The sequence below is a fragment of the Leptopilina heterotoma genome, unplaced genomic scaffold (assembly GCF_015476425.1).
Source record: "Leptopilina heterotoma isolate Lh14 unplaced genomic scaffold, ASM1547642v1 Lhet_51, whole genome shotgun sequence".
NCBI classification, from domain to species: domain Eukaryota; kingdom Metazoa; phylum Arthropoda; class Insecta; order Hymenoptera; family Figitidae; genus Leptopilina; species Leptopilina heterotoma.
Window position 1 is genome coordinate 2,785,911 of NW_025111110.1, and position 19,491 is coordinate 2,805,401.

Genomic DNA, 19,491 nt, shown 5'->3' on the forward strand with positions numbered 1-19,491 from the left:
GTGTGCGACTGACACGAACAGAGATGGGTAGGCGTATACCATTAAGTATCGGAGACAAAGGTGGGAATGTGTACTACGCAAAAAGAAACAATAGAGTTTCTATTTCTACTATTATCTATTTAGAATAGAAATGATTAAGCAGTCAATATAACACCGAGTAATTTATTATTTAACCTATTTTTATCTACTATTTGTAATTATTCTATTGTAAGATATTTTTGGACAATCTTTTTCACAACTGCCCATCCCTGACCGAAGCGAACTCTGGCGGTCGATTTTTATAATTTTGGTAGCACTGTTTAATTTGAAAATTTGCCATTTAATTTAAAGGTGTATTCAGATTATTAAAAACAAATATTTCATACGTGTGTGCAAAGCTGAACTGTCACTTTTCCTAACCTATATTAAAGTCTCCTTTCTATTCCCCGAGTAATCATAGATTGTTAATAGAAATGAATGAAGTTCATTGATTTATGACGGATTAAAATGCAACACTCCACGATTACTTGAATGTTTTTGCGAAAGAAAAGGAGAGTACAAGTGTGAAATGTAAATTAGTGAAACAATGGAAAAATGGTGATGTGTCCTGTGAGCTTTTGGAATGGGTTCTCAAACACTGGAAATTTTGAGACAAGGCGTCTGGGCGAGCCTGACAGGAGGCTGGTTTTACGATCCTCATCTCGACGTTTTTTCTAATACTTTTCATCTTTACGTATGGCTTTTCTTACTTTGTTTGCCATTCACAATATACCTTGTAAGTTTTATTTAGTTCACCATTAAAACTACTATTTTAGTCCAAACAATCCTCTTGTATTTAAAGAGCAAAATTGCAAAAGAAAATTTAGGACAAGTATTTTTTTTTCATGTTATTTAATGAATAAATCACTATTCTACACGGATCAGTTTACTAAAAATTGATAATTATTTCATTTAGTCATATTTCGGAAAACAAGTTAAAGATGTCATGTGATATCGGAGTATTTTTTGATAACATAAATAAAACTGTGTCATTCTTTTTTAACCTCTAAAAAAAAATGGTGATAAAAGTGAAATCTTTTTGCAGTACTTTCCACCGACACTTTTTGTATGGCTCGCCTATTGTTCGTCAATTGTCCTCCTTTTCGGGACAATTAAGTGTGTTAATCACGCTCTTCATTGTGTGTACGATACCACTGAATGTCACGAAGAACCAGGTCAAAATGTTTGTCAACAAAAATCTGAAAGTGAAAAAAAACGCGCCTCTCGCAATAAACGACGAGATCCTTCACAGGATCAAATGGATCTTGGAATTGAACTTCAAGTTCTAAATGGTATTATTTAAAATTTTCTCTTCATTTTTTTTTTTATATTAAACAAAAATTAATGATTTTTATTATCAGGAAAAACGGATACTCCGCCTGTGGAATGTTCATCTCGTAATTCGTACATAGAACCGAATAATATTCAAAATGTAGACGCTGATAGTATAACGTCAGATTATGCACGTGATAAGCCGAGTTCAACGATAGACTTGAAAGTTGAAATTCATCGGAAAAATAGTTCAGAAAGTTCTGAAGAAACTTCACAGTTAAATAAACCGATGATCAGCAATATAAATATACACGTGCCAGAATTGCTTTCGCCGCAGGAAGTTGAAGCTCGTTATAGAAGTAAATTGAATGGTAGGTTCCTTTAAATTATTCTTTACTTTTTGGATTAACTAAAAACTAAAACAGAGTTGCCACAGGTCAGGGAAATCGGGGAAAAGTCAGGGATTCTTATTAAAAGTAGTGGAAAAAATTAAATCTTTATAATTGACAAGAAAATGATAATAATGATAATAATTTTTTTTTTAAATATCTTCATTCTTGAAGAATTATCATAAAATTTTACTTATCAATTATTTAATGAATAATTTTACTTAAATATTTCAAAATTAATTTAATTTTAAAAGAGTTGCGTTACAATTTTCATTAATAGATGAACTTGAAAAGTTTTTAGTTTGAAATTTTATAAAATTTCAATTTTTAATAAATTCATTCATATTCATTAGAAAGAACTTAGATTTTTGAAGAATTTTAATAATTTAAATTCTTCTGAAATTAGTTACATTTTTTAATATATATTTAATTAATTATTAAAAATAATAGATTTATAGAAGAATTTTAGATAGAAACACTAAAACAATTAAAGTTTGGAGAAGTTACAAATGATTGCAGAAATTTAATTATTTTCAAAAGTAATAAAATTATTCGCAAAAATTCAATTATGTTTAAAAATGTTTGAAAATTCTCGTCAATATTTCAATTATCTTTAAAAATAATTAAATTCTTCTCCAAAATTCAATTATTTTCAAAAATTTTAATAAAATTCTTGTCAAAATTTCAATTATCTTTAAAAATTAATAAAATTCTTCTCAGAAATTCAATTTTATTCGAAAATTTAAAAGAAATCCTCGGCAAAATTTCAATTATCTTTGAAAATAATCAAATTCTTCTCCGAAATTCAATTATTTAAAAAATTTTAATAAAATTCTTGACAAAATTTTTTATTTTTATAAATAAGAAATTCTCAGAAATTCAATTTTGTTTAAAAGTTTAAAAAAATCCTCTTCAAAATTTCAATTATCTTTAAAAATAATTAAAATTCTTCTCTGAAATTCAATTATTTAAAAAAATTTTAATAAAATTCTTGGCAAAATTTTCAATTAAAAAATAATTTTTGAAAAATAATTTATTTTTCAAAAATTTTCAATATCTACTATTTTAATAAAAAGTTTTTATAAGAATTCAATTATTTAAAAATTTGTTAATAAAATTCTTTACGGAAAATTCAATGTTTTAAAATCCTTCAATTATTCAATAAATTATTTATTTTTGTATTTGTATAATTGAATTCCAGTAGAATTTTCTATTGAAAATTAATTTAAAACTTAATTTCAGTTCAAATATTAGATAATAATTGAATATTAAAAGCATTATAGCGTGAATTTTAAGAAATATTTGAATTTTGAAAAGGTATCAAAATCTTTTAAAAATCTGAATTTTTCATACTTTTAACTTACAATACTGTAAAATTAATTTTTTTTCTATAAAGTTTAATTGGATTTTTCTGAAATTATTTGAAGTGTTTATTGTTTAATACGTATTCAATTGAAAAATTTCTGAATAATCGCAATTTCGTAAAATTGAATTGTAAACCATCGGATTTGAAAATTCTCAAAGAACTTTTTCAAAAATTATTAAAAATAAAGCATTTATAGAAGAATTTTAATTAAAAAACAAGAAAAATAATTTAATTTTGGAAAAGTTACAAATTATTTGCAGAAATTCAATTATTTTCAATTCTTCTCAGGGATTCAATTCTTTTTACAAATAATAAAACTCAACGCAGAATTTCAATTATTTTTAATATAATTTTACTCGACTTTTTCGAAAAATGTAATTATTCTTAAAAATTTTATTAAAATTCGTCGAAAAGAATTCAATTATTTAAAAATTTGTTGATTGAATTCTTTATGGGAAATTGAATTTTAAGAAACATTCAATTATTCAATAAATTGTTTATTTGCATTTTATTTATATTTAAATAATTGAATTCTAGTAGAATTTTCTAATAAAAATTAATTTAAAAATGGATTTCAGTTAAAATTTTAGATTATAATTGAATATTAAAAGCAAAATAGCGTGAATTTTTAGAAATAATTGAATTTTGAAAAATTAATTTTTTTGTAAAAGTTTAATTGCATTTTTTTTAATATTATTTGAACTTTTTATTTTCTAATATATATTTAATTGAAGAATTTAGGAATAATTGAAATTTTGTAAAATTGAATATTGTAAACAAATGGATTTGAAAATTGTCAAAGAACTTTTTCGAAAATTATTAAAATTAATCGATTTAACGAAGAGTTTTAGTTAAAAATTCTTGAAAATAATCATTGAATTGATAATGATTTTATCACTCGGTCATTTTTAATTATTATAAGTTGTTGAATTTTAAAAAGGGTTTAAAATTTGAATTTGAAAGTTTTGAAAATCTTAATTCCTATGGAATAACTGACTTAACAGTCAGGGAATAACAGAATTAAACTTTTATGGCAACCCTGTAAAAATAATTTCTGAAAATATTTTATTTACAGCAATGCCAGAATGGCGAGTGATAAGACAAAAATGTGTTGCTATTGCGGAGGAGGATCGTTCAGTGACACGTAAATTAAGTCGACATGCTTCAGAAGATTCACGAAGTAGACGATGTAGGCATTCGAAGCAGAAAATTTTAGGAAAAACAGGTTCCGAAAGTCAAATTAAACAAACAGGATCAATAGAGTTGGAGCAGCATGTCGATGAGTTTCATTATTGGAAATCAAATCAAAGTGTTCGTAGACTTAATTCGAATTCAATTCCCCTCGAAACTCATTTAATAAACGATCATCCACAAAGTCTTGAGATAATCTCGAAAAAGGATGATAATGATAAGAACAAAATACCATCACATCCTCAATCTCTAGAAGTAAGTGTTCAACAATGTTCTTTTAGAATGTTTGAATAATTTTTCAAGAAAATTTCCTTTTCAAAAAAAAGGGTAATTTTTAATTTAATTTTTAACTCTTTATTTCTCTTATCATCAGGTTATTCCTAAACGAACGCATCAACAATTAGTACATCCACAAAGTCTCGAAACAATTGGAGCATCGAATAAAAATTCAAATAATTCCGATGACAATAATTTACCCCTTCATCCGCAGAGTTTGGAAACAATAAATTCAAAAAAGGTATGTATTTGATTTTTAGGGAAATTAATAGAAAAAGGAAAATAATTATGATTTTTTTCAGGTATTGACACAAAACACATTAAAACGAAATCAATTGCAATTGCTGCCATTTTTGAGTGGATCGGAAATCGTTCATTCCATCGCAGAACAGAGTGATGAACAATTTACAAATGAGAATTCCGGCGCTTTTACTCTCCGTGATTCTTATAGTCCATTATTAACGCGCAAAGAAATAGAATACACTAATAATTCAAATCGTGATAGAAGTCTAAGCACTGGTGGATCGGAAGATAGATTTTTAAGGTAATCATCAATTTTTTCAAATTTAGATCCTGAAACAATTTTTTTTATCCAAAAAAAAAACGTTCTTTCTGAACTTTGTCTTCTCTGTGACAGTGTGAATTAAATAAAAAAAAAATTTTATTTTCAACAGTAGGTTTATTGGCGACACGGCAGTTGATAATAATTCAGCGAATTCACGTGATGCATTACTCGAAGATCCGGAAGTGTGTCCTAAACGAAGATTCAGTAATGCGAGTCAGAGTAGTTCTGAATTATCCGATGGTGAAAGTCGACGTGAAAAGAGACGACAAAAAAGATGTGAAAAATTAAAAAGTTTAGACGATCCACTTACTGGGAGTATCGTTGGAATTAATTGGCTCTTTGAAAATGGTGAATTTGGAGTTGATACGTGGGCGAATAAAAGTAAGTTTACATGCAAACAAATTTTTTAAATATATAAAAAAAACGATTTTTTTCTACAAAAAAATTTCTAAATAGAGGTTAGATCTTCAAATTAATGGTCCGTGTAATTAATTTTTTAATAAGAAAAAAAACAGCGATAATTTAAAAAAAAAAAAAGAGTCTAGTGTTTTTCGTAGAACTAAATTAACAATAAAATCTATTTAGAAGTTTCGCCTTTTTTCTAATTAATGCTGCTAGTATTTTGGAGTTTGAAGAGTTCCGACGATACGGATACATCAGCTAGTACCGGATGTAAGTTGTAAAATTTCCCTAAGGGCTTAGTGGCAATTTGAGTTTTTTTTTACAATTTTGTAGTTTTTAAAAATTTTTTTTCTGTTTTATTTAATCAAAACTGGAGACATTTATAACGTTTCTTCGTAGTATATAAAAAATTGGAAGCAAATAAAACTAAATTTTTTCTTAAAAAAAAAAAAAAAAAAAAGAATTTTTTTACAATTTTGTAGTTTTTTAAATATTTTTTTCTATGTTTTATTTAATCAAAACTGGAGACATTTATAATGTTTCTTCGTACCTAGTATATAAAAAATTGGAACCAAATAAAACTATATTTTTTCTTTAAAAAGCAAAAAAAAAGAGATTTTTTTTTACAATTTTGTAGTTTTTTTAAAAAAAATTTTTCTGTTTTATTTAATCCAAACTGGAAACATTAACAGCGTTTCTTCATAGTATATAAAAATTAGAGCCAAATAAAATTAAATTTTTTCTTTATAAAAAAAAAAAAAAAAAAAAAATTGAAGTCTATTTTTTTCTAATTGTTAACAATTATGTTTCCTACATTCGCTGTCAATAACATCGTGAATTTTATTCTTCAATCCCGTATGGTCTAGTGGCTAGGATACCTGGCTTTCACCCAGGAGGCTCGGGTTCGATTCCCGGTACGGGAAATTTTTTTTTAAATTTTCACCTACTTATCAAGTACAATATTTTCTTTAGTAATTAATTCTATTTTGCACTGTTTTTTCAGCTTTTTTTTCGTTTTTATTAAATATTAGAAAATGAATAAATTATTTATTAGTTGTTAACATTAATAAACTTTCAATTTTGTTTTCCAGCCACAAAAAACTTTAACTAATATTTCTAAAGCGATATTTTAGTTTCTTTAGATTCGATTTTTCTTTTGTAATTAATTATTATTTTGTAAAAAATTAAAAAAAATTTTTTTTAATTAAAAATTTTTAAATATTAAATGTTAATTAAAGTTTCAACAGATTAGGGGAATCAGGGAAATGACAGAGAATTTTATCAAAAGAACTGGAAAAAATGTCAAAATTTTATAATTGCTACAAAAATTTTAATTTTTGGTGTCCAAAAAAATTTTTGAAATATCTAAAAATCTTGAATTCAACTTGAATTTTTTATCACTTTAAAGACTTTTGAAGCACAATGAATTTTAATACAGTAATTTGATTTCTTTATTTTTGTAAATAATTAAATCATGTATTTTAAATTACTTTATTTTAAATAATTTATTTTAATTAATAAAAATAAAAATAATTTTCTGAAAGTTGTTAATTATAATTATAATTATTAATTTCCACAAGATTTTAGATAAAAATAGTTTCTTTTTTCGAAAATAATTGAATTTTAGAAGGTTTTAAACTAAAATTTTGGAAATTTTCAATTTTTGTGAAGATATTATGTAATAATAATAAATTAACTTTATAAATAGAGTTTTCAATAATTTTATTTTAAATTTTGTAAAAATTCAAATTTCTTATAAATTTTAATTCACTTTTTCAAAGATGTTTGAATTGAAAAAAAAACTGTATTAAAGAATTATCAAATTAATGAAAATTTTGTGAATTAATTAATTAATTAATCTCTTTAATTTAATTGAAAATAATTAAATTTGTTAAAGAATTACAGATTTAAAAAAAATCGAATTTTCGGAGAATTTTGAAAAGTTGCATTCAAAATTTAAAAAAATAGATTTTAAATATTTTATAAATATTAAAATATTTTCAATTTTATTTTTAAAGATTGAATAAAACAAGTAATTGAAAATTTCCAATTATAAAGTTTTTAAAATTTTAATAAGAATAATAATTGAATTTTTTACGAATGTTATTGTATTTTTTTATGTAATTGAAAGTTTTCAGTATTCTATTACAAATAATTTAATTTTTTAAAAATGTTATTGTAATTTTGGAAATAATTGAATATTTTTAAAACTCTATTAAAAATAATTGAATTTTTTAAAGAATGTAATTGCAATTTTTTAAATAATTGAAAGCTTTTAAAAATTTATTGAAAATATGTAATGTAATTTAATTTTTTAAGAAGATTAATGCAATTTTTGAAAATAATCGAGAAAAGTTAACAACACTAATTAATTTTATATTTAAAATAGGTACACTTCCTTAATGTTTTAAATTAAAATTTTTGCTTTTAAAAATTATCTTTCTTTAATAATTGAATTCCTCTTGATTTTTTTAGGAATCAGGGAAAAAATGAAAATTTTGTCCGTCAGAGAAAAACAAAATCAAATTTTTGTGACAATCATGTTAATGTCCTTCTATTAACATTAAAGTTAATGTTATAAATTAATTTAAAAATAAAAATGAATTAAGTAGAATTAAATAATTAATTAAAAATGATGTTAAAATATTAAATGTTAGTAAGTTATATTTTATTTAATATTAATTAATCAGATATTAATTCATCTGACGTAGGTATATTATTTAAGTTCGTTTTTTGCGTGAAAATAAAAAATTAAATGCCACTAAACCACTTAGGAGAAAGGATATCTATACTCGGGCCATGTTGATTAGAATAGAATCGATAGATTTTTCTCACAGAATTCATAGACCATTGTTACGTGCATGTAGACTTTAAATATCGAATTTTCAATCTCAGGAAACATTTTTCCATTCCCTCAATAAACAAAAATATCTGATTATCTTAATTTTCTTTTGCAGATCTTCACACAAAAGAACCGGATTCCGGATCATCGAGTACAACAACATTGAGTATCGAGAACGAAGTACAATTAAAACGAAAACTTCTTCTCACCTCCGAGGTGGACAGTAAACGTCAACAAGGAGCAATTCCAAAGCAAAGTTGTTCGAAAATAACCAGCGAATTGGTGAACGAGAGCACAAGTTCCGAGGCGAGTCGACGTTTAAATATTGAAGCGAGTCGTCGTAAGCCAAAACGTAAAATTGATCTCAATCGTGAGCGTAAGAAGAGGAAACTAGAGAAAATCAGTGGTTCCAACAATGAATTGAGTACATTATTACCGAGTCCAGCGCCACCACTATTGGCAGCACTTTTAAATTCAGGTGGCGATCTACCAAATCCAAATATACTTCCCGAACCGCGTCTCGTTCGTTCATCACAATCGCGAAATATGCGAAATCAACGACGACGCTTGAAACGATCAAATCGAACACATCGTGGAACAAGACTCAATCGTGATGATTCACTTGTTCCATTGACAGCACTCTTTGGCCTATTATCAAATGGCGAGTGTCATCTCGCGACTAGTCACAATGATACATCCGAGGGTGCTGTTCATTGTTTTCGTGACGATAGTGGACGTTGGTTAGCTTATACATTCGACGAGAAGGGCTCGGGATTTCCCTCAGTCACACGCTACTCGTCATCGAATCATAATGAAAAATTGCTGAATACCCTCTTACGACAGCAGATCAATCAAAATCTTCATTCAAATACAAATTGGGAATTACCCGATTCATTGAGTAATAGTTACAGTAGTTTATCGTTAAATTCAGCCGGACTCACAGTGATTATTGACACACCACCTGCTTTATCAAGTCCAACAAATAATAATCACAAGGCTCAAAATTCCCTCCCACCGAATTTGATAATTGCCTCGAATCCAAGAACTGCGGATCAATGTGCTCTTAATTCAGCATTGACGACAGTAATGGCCGATAGGAATCGTCGATTACAGAGTCTTTTTGGTAATTTTAATCCAAATTCATATCAGACGGAGGGCAATCAACAAATGCCGGTGTTGGCGCTACCGATTCAATTGGAAGCTGACAATAGTGCAAATCTCTCGTGGAATCGTCTATTGGACGGTTTGCAGAGTTCAAATGATCCAAAATCAAAGCAATCGAAGCATTATTACAAGTGGAAATTGGGAAAGTTTCCGAGTATTAAAGTGAGATTTGATCGTCTCGCATTGTTGGCGCTACTCGACAGGAATTTGACAATTTTAGAAACGATTGTCGCGACACTTTTAGCGATAGCAGTCGCTGGTTTGGGTCTAATGCTCCTGCAACTTGGATTCTATCGGGATATTTTTGCCTTTATTTTCTGCTTCGTTACGGCTGGTTGTCAATATTCGTTGCTCAAGTCCGTTCAACCTGATGCAGCATCACCGACTCATGGTTTCAATCGTGTTATTGTTTTCTCAAGACCTGTTTACTATATAATCTTCGCTGGTCTCATACTCATTTTCAATGAGGTTTTGAATAATTTTCATAATTCGGATTTTTTGATCTACGGCATAAGAGTTGCGAACTATGACGTTATTCTACAGGCTCGTAATGTATTGCTTATTTTTCTTCTTTGCTTTCCAATTGTCTTCTCACTTGGTCTCTTTCCGCAGATTAATACATTTCTCATGTATCTTTGCGAGCACATTGATATACATATTTTTGGCGGTAATGCCACAACGAGTCTTGTCTCGTCAGCCTATTGTCTTCTTCGTAGTTTCATCACGGTAATGATACTCTATGGTTTCGCCTACGGAGCTCTGAGGGAGGAAAAATCGTCTCAACATATATTGTTCTCAATTTTCATGGCACTGCTGATGGCGGTTTCATATCATCTCAGTCGATCGTCATCGGATCCAAGTGTGATTTGGGAAATTTTGAAGACTAATCTCTGGCCACCTGATGTTTACGTTGAGGAAAAGGAAAAAGAGAAGGAAAGGGAAAAGGAAAAAGAAAAGGAAAATAAGGAAATAAATCTAAAAGAAGTGAAGAGAGAGGCAAAGATGGAAATTCCAAAGGAGAGTAAAGTTAAAGTATCGGCTAGAAAGAAGGACGTGAAGATAAATATCGGTGAAGAGATATCAGACTCGGAACTTATTGATCCACTGCCAATGAAATTGAGATCAACAATAAAAGCAAGACTGAAAAATGATTTGATTGTGTGCGCTGTCATTGGAATATTGACATTCGCTATTCATTCGTCGACAGTGTTTACTGCACTTCAACCGGAACTTAATCCAATTCTTTGGGGAATAACGAGCTTTTTGGGTTTTTTTCTACACTACATTGTGCCACAATTGAGAAAACAATTACCATGGCAGTGTTTGGCGAGACCAGTTTTAAGGAGTCATGAGCACGCACAATTTGAGGTACGCGAACCAGTTCGAATAATGTGGTTTGAAAAAGTTTACGTCTATCTTTGTTTTGTCGAGAGAAATATTCTCTATCCAGTTGTCTTCCTTGGAGCATTAACTGAATGTTCAAATAAAATTGCCCTCAAATATGGAGTGACAATTGGAGCGCTATTAATTGTCATCTGTGGTCTCAAGTCACTGAGGTCTTCCTATTCGGATCCATCGACGAGATATTTGGTTTTGATATTTGCGGTATTATTTTTTAAAGTTGATTTCAAGGGTTTCAGTGAGACATTTTTGATTGATTATTTTGTCACTGGTATTGCATTTGCAAAAATTTATGAATTATTGTTGAAAATACGATTTATTGTGACTTATATTGCGCCATGGCAAATTACATGGGGCAGTGCATTTCATGCGTTCGCGCAACCATTTTCAGTTCCACATTCGGCAATGTTATTCCTTCAGGCGGGTATTTCGGCAATTTTCAGTACACCACTTAATCCATTATTGGGAAGTGCAATTTTCATTAGTTCATATGTGAGGCCGGTGAAATTTTGGGAGAGAGACTATAAAACAAGACGTGTCGATCATTCAAATACAAGAATGTCATCTCATCTTGAACGTAATTTGGGAGCTGATGATAATAATTTAAATTCGATATTTTACGAGCAATTAACAAGATCGTTGCAACATAGTTTATACGGTGATCTTGCTCTTGGACGATGGGGAACTGTCGAGCAGGGAGATTGTTTTCTTCTAGCTTCCGATTATTTGAATTGTCTTGTTCATATGGTACAACTTGGGAATGGATTAGTGACTTTTCAACTGAGAGGATTGGAATTTCGCGGGACTTACTGTCAACAACGAGAGGCGAGTATATTTATAATTTATTTTATAGAATTTTTAATTAATAAAATTTGTATTATGTTCTGAAGTAAAAAAATTTATATTCAATCTACATTAATAATCGATGTTTTTTTTTAAAAGTAATTAAATTGTATTTAAAGAATAATTTAAAATAATAATCGAATTCTTGAGAAGAATTTTACTATTTACGAAAATAATAAAATTCCTGTGAAGAATTTTAATATTTAACGAAAATAATTGAATTCCTGTGAAGAATTTTATTACTTATGCAAATAATTGAATTTTTGCCAAGACGTTTATTAAAGTTTTTGAAAATAATTGAATTCTTTTGAAGCAATTTATTATTTATGTAAATTATCAAATTTTATTAAAGTTTTTGAAAATAATTGAATTCTTTTGAAAAAATTTTATAAAAATTTTCGAAACAAATTAAATTTTTTTTGAGTAATTTAATTGAAATTTTATTAAAAGTATTTGAATAACATAAAGAATTTTATCAAATTTTTTAATATAATTGAATTTCTCCGACGAATTTTATTACAACTTTAAATAATAATCGAATTCTTGAGAAGAAGTTTACTATTTACGAAAATAATTAAATTCCTGCGAAGAATTTTATTATTTTACGAAAATAACTGAATTCCTGTAAAGAATTTTATTATTTATGCAAATAATTGAATTTTTGCCAAGACGTTTATTAAAGTTTTTGAAAATAATTGAATTATTTCGAAAAACTTTATTATTAATGGAAATAATTAAATTTCTACAAAGATTTTTATCATTTATGAAAGTAATTAAATTCTTGCAGATGAATTTTATTAAAATTTTTGAAAGTATTGAATTTTTTAGAAGAATTTTATTAAAATTTGATATAAAGTTGATATTAAAACAAATTTATTTTCTCAGGTTGAGGCAATCTCCGAAGGAATAGAGGACAATGACAATTGTTGTTGCTGTGAAATTGGACATTTTTCTAATGTATTGAGTGTAAACGCTGCATTTAGTCAAAGATGGCTCGCTTGGGAAGTGGCGAGTGCAAAATATGTTTTGGAAGGCTATTCAATATCGGACAATTCAGCTGCTTCAATGCTACAAGTTTTTGATTTTCGCAAAGTCCTCGTTACATATTATGTCAAGAGTATTATATTTTATACCATAAAATCGACAAAATTGAAACAATGGTTGGATAATGCGGAAATAATTGATGCACTTAAATCAACACTCGAGAAGAATTTCGTTGATCTTGATCCTGTTTTTAATATGAATATCGATGAGGATTTTGATTTTCGTGCCAGTGGAATTACGAGAAATAGTTTCTGTAATGTTTATCTCGATTGGATTCAATTTTGTGCTGTAAAAAGCGACAAGGTACTATTTCTTTCATATTTCTTTTTCATTTATTTAAATAAATAATTATGTAAATTATTTATTTGGATGTTTTCAATTTTTTTTGCAGTTATTGGAAAGATCGCGAGATTCAAGTCTTGTTTCTCTTTGTTTGGCGTTGAGTTTACTTGGAAGACGCGTTTTAGGAGCAGCTTCACATAATACGGTTTCTAGTGTGGAATTTTTTTTGTACGGACTTCACGCTTTATTTAAAGGTAAAATTTACTATTTCTTTTTTTAAATATATTTTATTTGTCTTTAAATATATTTTGTTTTCATAAATAGAATTTTAAAAATTACTTATATATTAATTTTTGCATTATAGCGTGAATTTTTTAGAAATAATTGAATTTCGAAATTAAAATAAAATTAAATCAAAATCTTTGAAAATTTGAATTTATAGTTACAATATTCTTATGATATAAAATAATGATTTTAAAAGTCCAAATTTTGTCTGGAAATCAGGGAAAAGTCAGGGAAAAATAAAATTAAATTTTTGTGTCAACCCTGGAAAGTATTAATTTAGCAAATTTTGCAGGAGATTTTCGAATAACTTCGGTACGTGATGAATGGGTTCTTCACGATGTTGATTTACTTCGAAGCGTGGTTGCCAAAGGCGTTCGAATGGCGTTAAAATTACATCAGGATCATTTTATGAGTCCCGAGCAATATGAAGAGGCCTCAGCTCTTCACGAAGCAATTGACAATCATAATCAAAATCTTGTTATCAGCCATGAGGCAGATCCACTCTGGAGAAATGCGATACTCAGCGGTGCGCCCAGTCTCTTGGCTCTCAGGTATGAAATATTTAATTGAAATATATTCAATTTAATCGAATATTTAATTGAAATATATGATTAATTTGAAATGAACGATTTTCAGGCATGTCTTGGACGATGGCATCGATGAATACAAAGTGATAATGTTGAACAAACGTTTTTTAAGTTTTCGTGTGATAAAAATGAATCGTGAGTGTGTTCGTGGTCTTTGGGCTGGCCAACAACAGGAACTCGTTTATCTGCGTAATAGAAATCCAGAGCGTGGTTCGATACAAAATGCAAAACAAGCTTTAAGAAATATTATCAATAGTTCCTGTGATCAACCAATTGGATATCCGATTTATGTGTCGCCATTGACAACAAGTTATGCGGAAACTAATGAACAATTGTGCTCAGTTGTCGGCGGACCACTAAGTCTCGGCGCAATTAAAAATACTGTTCTCAAACTGTGGCGAAGGTAATGTCTTTGTTTCTTACATAATAATTTGTGAAAATAAATTATAAATAGTTATCATTTCAGTTTAAATTTAATAACTATTACTTAAATTGAAATTGAAATATAAAGTGAAATAATTTCTTTTAAATTTGATTGAGTAATTTATGGTAATTTTTTGTTATTTTAGAATAAGAAGAAGATGTGGACAAGGATGTTCGTCGGGTGGTACAGCGTCACAAGATGACGGTGGATTCGGAAACGACGGAGTTTACGCAATGACGACGTACAATATTCATTCGGGTATTTGTTTAGAATTTTTAATTCAAATTATTCAAAATTTGAGATATATAATCAATATTATTTTATTTATTTATTTAAGTATTCAAAGTTTCTATAATATTTTGGGACTAATGTTAATCGTTTCACTGCCAGGTTACAGTCAATCGGGAAATTTAGCATCCTTGGGTGGCAATCGTGGTTCACTCGTCTCCGTTGGCAAGCCCACAAGTTCCACTCTGGCTAGTCTCGCAGGATTACTTAGTAGCAGTGACATGAAGGTCGAGTCAAAGAGTGAAACTAGTTTTACGTCCAAACTGGAGAAAGAAGAAGTCCTACAGCGAGTTCGCGTAAGTCGATTTTCCTTTTCAATTTTCTACGATTTAAACAGGCCTCGGATAATATGATTTTTTCGACTTAAAAGTGGGACATAAAAATAAAACAAATTACAGGGTTGCCATAGGTCAGGGAAATAACGGAATTTAGGGAAAAGTCAAAGATTTTTATTAAAAGTACCTACTGGGAAAAAATTAAATTTTTAGAATTCACAAGAAAATTCTGAATTTTGTCGTCTTTTTTGTTTGTCTCATAAACTATGAAGTTACCTCGAATTCTAAAAAAAACCTTCAATTTTGTCTATTTTCGACAATAATTTCTTTTTAAATAACTTTATTCTTCAGGAACTATCACAAAATTATTACTTGTAAATTATTTAGAATAATTTTACTTAAATATTTCAAAAGTAATTGAATTTTAAAATTGAATTTACAATTTTCAATAAGTGAATATTTTTTCATGAAGAATAAAACTCATCATAGAAATTCAATTATTTTTAATACAGTTTAACCGAATTCCTTGAAAAATGTAATTATTCTTGAAAATTTTATTAAAATTCGTCGATAATTATTTAAAAATTTGTTGATAAAATTTTTTATGAGAATTGAATTTTAAAAAACATTTAATTATTCAATCAATTATTTTTTTTATTAAATTTGAATTCTCGTAGAATGTTATAAAAATTGATTTAAAAATGAATTTCAGTTAAAATTTTAAAAAATAATTGAATATTAAAAGTATCATAGCATGAATTTTTAGAAATAATTGAATTTTGAAAAAGTTTAATTGAATTTATTTTAAAAATTATTTCAAGTTTTTGTTTTCTAAATTAATATTTAATTGAAGCATTTCCGAAAAATTAAAATTTCGTAAAATTGAATTGTAAACAAATAGATTTGAAAATTCTCTAGGAATTTTCGAAAAAATTATTAAAAATAGTTGATAAATGTTAATTTATTTCTTTCGAAGAATTGTAATAAAAGTTTTAAAATAAATTACATTTTTCTAAGAATTTACTTAAAATTGTATTAAAAGTAATTAAAATCCTGTGAAGAATTTTATTATTCAGGAAAATAATTGAAGTCTTGCAACGAATTTTTATTACCAGTTTTTAAAATAATTGAAATCCTCTGAAGAATATTTTTATTTTTGAAAATAATTGAATTCTTGTAACGAATGTTATTACATTTCACTTAAATAATTAAAATAATGTGAAGAATTGTGTTATTTATAAAAATAAATGTATTTTGGTAACGAATTTTATTACATTTTTTTAAAATAATTGAATTCTTTTGAGAAATTTTATTAAATAGTAGATTTTTAAAATATTTGAATTTCAGCGAAGAATTCCATTATTTGTGAAATGCAATTGAATTCTTGTTAAAAATGTTTGAAAATAATTACATTTTTCGAGGAATTTATTTAAAATTGTATTAAAAATAATTTAAATCCGATGAAAAATTTTATTATTTATGAAAATAATTGACTTCTTACAACGAATTTTATTACATTTTTTTAAATAATTAAATTTGATGTCAAAATCGTATTACTTGTAAAAATAATTGAATTCTTGCAAAGGATTTTATTAAAATTTTTGAAAATAATTTAAAACATGATGACAGCAATCACTCCGAGTCAAAGACTCGGAAATAATTAATAATATATCGAGCACTCCGAGTCGAAGACTCGGAGTGCTAGATATCTTATTAATTAATTTTTACAATTAGAGAAATTCGTAAATAATTGTAATAGAACATTTTTTTGAGTGTCTAATAATTTTTAGAGTGAATCAGAATATTCTTTAGGATCTGGGAAAAAGTCAAAGTTTTTTCTGGAAATCAGGGAAAAACAAAATTGATTTTTTGTGGCAATCCTGAATTAGTAAAAAAAAGGGACAAAAATAAAAATAAATTAAATTTCCAAAGAATAGAATATAATAAAGAATAAATATTCTCTAGATAATGGATCCAAATCACGTGTACGATGCAATAAATCTTGGCCGGCGAATCGATGTGATTTGGCCGGATGAAAAAATGCGACAACTGGGAGGACGATCGGGATGGCAGCATTGGGTGCCAATTCGTGGGATGGAAGGTTGTGTTGTTCATCGATGGTCGCCAAATCATCGTGATCCAAATCGACGTTCACACGTTGATAAAGTTATACTTCTCGTGAAAATTGAAGAAAAATATGTTCCAATCGCGGAACAAGGGGTAAGAGACTTAGGAGCAGAAGTTTAAGAATAAAAAAAAACAAAAAATCTGTCTCTTTTTGAAAACAAAGGCATTTCAAACTCAACATTCTCATTGAACCAAAAATTTTGGCATTGCGTAAAAGAAAATGAATTTTAAATATTCCTAAAAACAAACTGCAATACTTAAGAAATTCTACAAACAAAAGCTGCCTTTTATCAATAATAAGTTTTCAGTTTTTTTTAAATTTAATTTATTACGGCCCATTCTCTTAAATACACGAGATTTTTTTCCTATAATTAAAAAAGAAATATTAACAAAACCCGAAATACAGTTAAAACAAAGTTGAAAGGATTTTTTAAAAATATAATTCTCTTTTTTATAAATTTTCTCTGAGCTGTGAATTGAATTATAGCAGTTATTAAAAAATACTGTTTTAATATGCAAATGTAGAGAAACGATTTTAAGTTAATTGAAATTGAACTCTCTATTTTCTAAAATATCGTGATGTTTCCTAAATTATTTTCTATAGTTAATCTACTTTGTTTTCTTTTTTTGTTTTTTTATTTTAAATATAAAAATTAGAAAAAAACTTATGTTTTTTTTGACGAAATTGAATATATTTTCGACTATGTAGTTTATTAGTGAATTCGAAAAGAAAATGTTATATTTTCATTTTCAGATTATTGTAGATATTGAAAAAAAAATTGTTCCTTAATTTTACTAAATCGCAAGTCATAAATTTTCGGGACGTTAATTTTCATTAATTATATTTTGTGTGAAAAAAACTGTATCATAACGTGTATCATAATAATACTTAATTTTGTTTTTACAATGAAAATTGACGTCCTGAAAGATATCATTGAGTTATATTAGAAAAAGAAAATCAAGCATTGTACATAATATTAATTATTGATGTTTTCTATGTTTTTGTTACATTTTTAAAAAAGAAAAAGTTTTCGGTAGTATACGTGTAAGTTGTAAATACTCGTGATACTCGTGAAAAATGTTTACTGATAATGTAAAGTTTAAAAAAAATAGAGAAGACGAAAAGAAAAACGCCTCTTCAATATAAATATATACATATCGGTGCTTTTACAATTCCAAGAGAAAAAAAAAGAATAAACAAAGTGTCTGCATATTTTTAGTGTTCAATTTATAATTTGACAATTTTTTTCTTTAATGCAACAACCAAAGCATCCGAAAGTTTTAAAAGAAAAATATATATTTCAAGGTAACAAGGAAAAAAAGTTTATTTCCACGGCATTTCTAGTCGTTACGCCTTAATTGAAAAAAAAAGTTTCCAAGTTACTTTTTTTTGTAAATTTTACGAAATGTAAAAAAAAACTATCGTAAATTTATAATTTTACTATATGTGTAGAAAAATTAAATGAACTTTTTTTGAAGTTCCTTTTTTGTGAAAAATCAAATTAAATCATGTTACTTTTTATTAATTTATATAGCTGTACGAATTATAATAAATTCGTGGTTCCTTGCAAAAAAAATATAGGTAAATTATATACTAACTTTGTAATTCATTCAAAAAATTTATTTTCTTCCCACGGATATTAATTATTCAATAATATGAAAATTATATTTTGCAAGCAACCAATAAATCACAGCATTGCCTTATCATGGTGTTTTTAAACACCTGACTGACAAAAAATAATTAATATTTCTTAGCTACTCGTTTAATTGCTAGCGCGCATAGAAAAATTTTATTATTCAATTCAATCACATCGATTATTGTTTTAAAACTATTTTTAAAAGTCTCTTTTTATGGCATTTAAAAACACTTTTTTAAAAGAAAGAAAAAAAAGAGGAAAAAGAGAATGAAACAAAGAAAGAAAGGAAAAAGAAATAGAAAAATGTTCGCAAAAAAAATTAAAAGAGAATTATTATTCAGTTTAGTGAAATAATTGAACTAAAGAGGAAATTTTAAAGAAAGTTTTAAATTCTAATGATGTGATTGACTTTATAACTCTTTGTAAATATCCAAACGCTGCCAAACGATAATGACAAGTCTGCTTCACTGGACAAAAAAAAAAAAAAAGGAAAGAAAGAACTGAGCAAAACACAAAAATATGTGTTGGTCTCAATGCCTAATCCGCTTTTTATATAATTATTTTTCAGTGAACAGAATTAGCTTATTTAATTATAAAAATTGTACAGTAAGCTTTAATAGTAAACATAAATTTATTGTTAAAGAAAAAAAGATTATACCATTTCAAATTCGACGAAATATAGGCTGTAATATTCTTAATTACTTTAGTGTATAATATAAGAAAATTAATTATGCGCTAATTCAGAAATTATTGTATTTTATAGAAGAATATATGAACGATGAAATTTTTCATTTTCTTTTTTATTTACTCATT

General features: G+C 27.0%; 1 protein-coding gene and 1 non-coding gene across 2 annotated transcripts; both read left to right on the forward strand.

Annotated features, from left to right (window-relative positions):
* Positions 1–387: 387 nt before the first annotated feature.
* On the forward strand, positions 388–19,466 carry LOC122507798 (pecanex-like protein 1). Its single transcript, XM_043620705.1, has 15 exons — positions 388–754; positions 1,064–1,310; positions 1,380–1,661; positions 4,121–4,491; positions 4,610–4,753; positions 4,815–5,056; positions 5,187–5,458; positions 8,437–11,711; positions 12,615–13,076; positions 13,165–13,309; positions 13,633–13,891; positions 13,977–14,330; positions 14,497–14,609; positions 14,742–14,935; positions 16,880–19,466. The coding sequence occupies exons 1-15, from the start codon at positions 602–604 to the stop codon at positions 17,159–17,161; spliced, it is 6,795 nt and encodes a 2,264-aa protein (XP_043476640.1). The 5' UTR covers positions 388–601; the 3' UTR covers positions 17,162–19,466.
* Positions 6,331–6,402, forward strand: Trnae-uuc. The gene has a single exon. It is a non-coding gene; the product is annotated as a tRNA-Glu (tRNA).
* Positions 19,467–19,491: the final 25 nt, after the last annotated feature.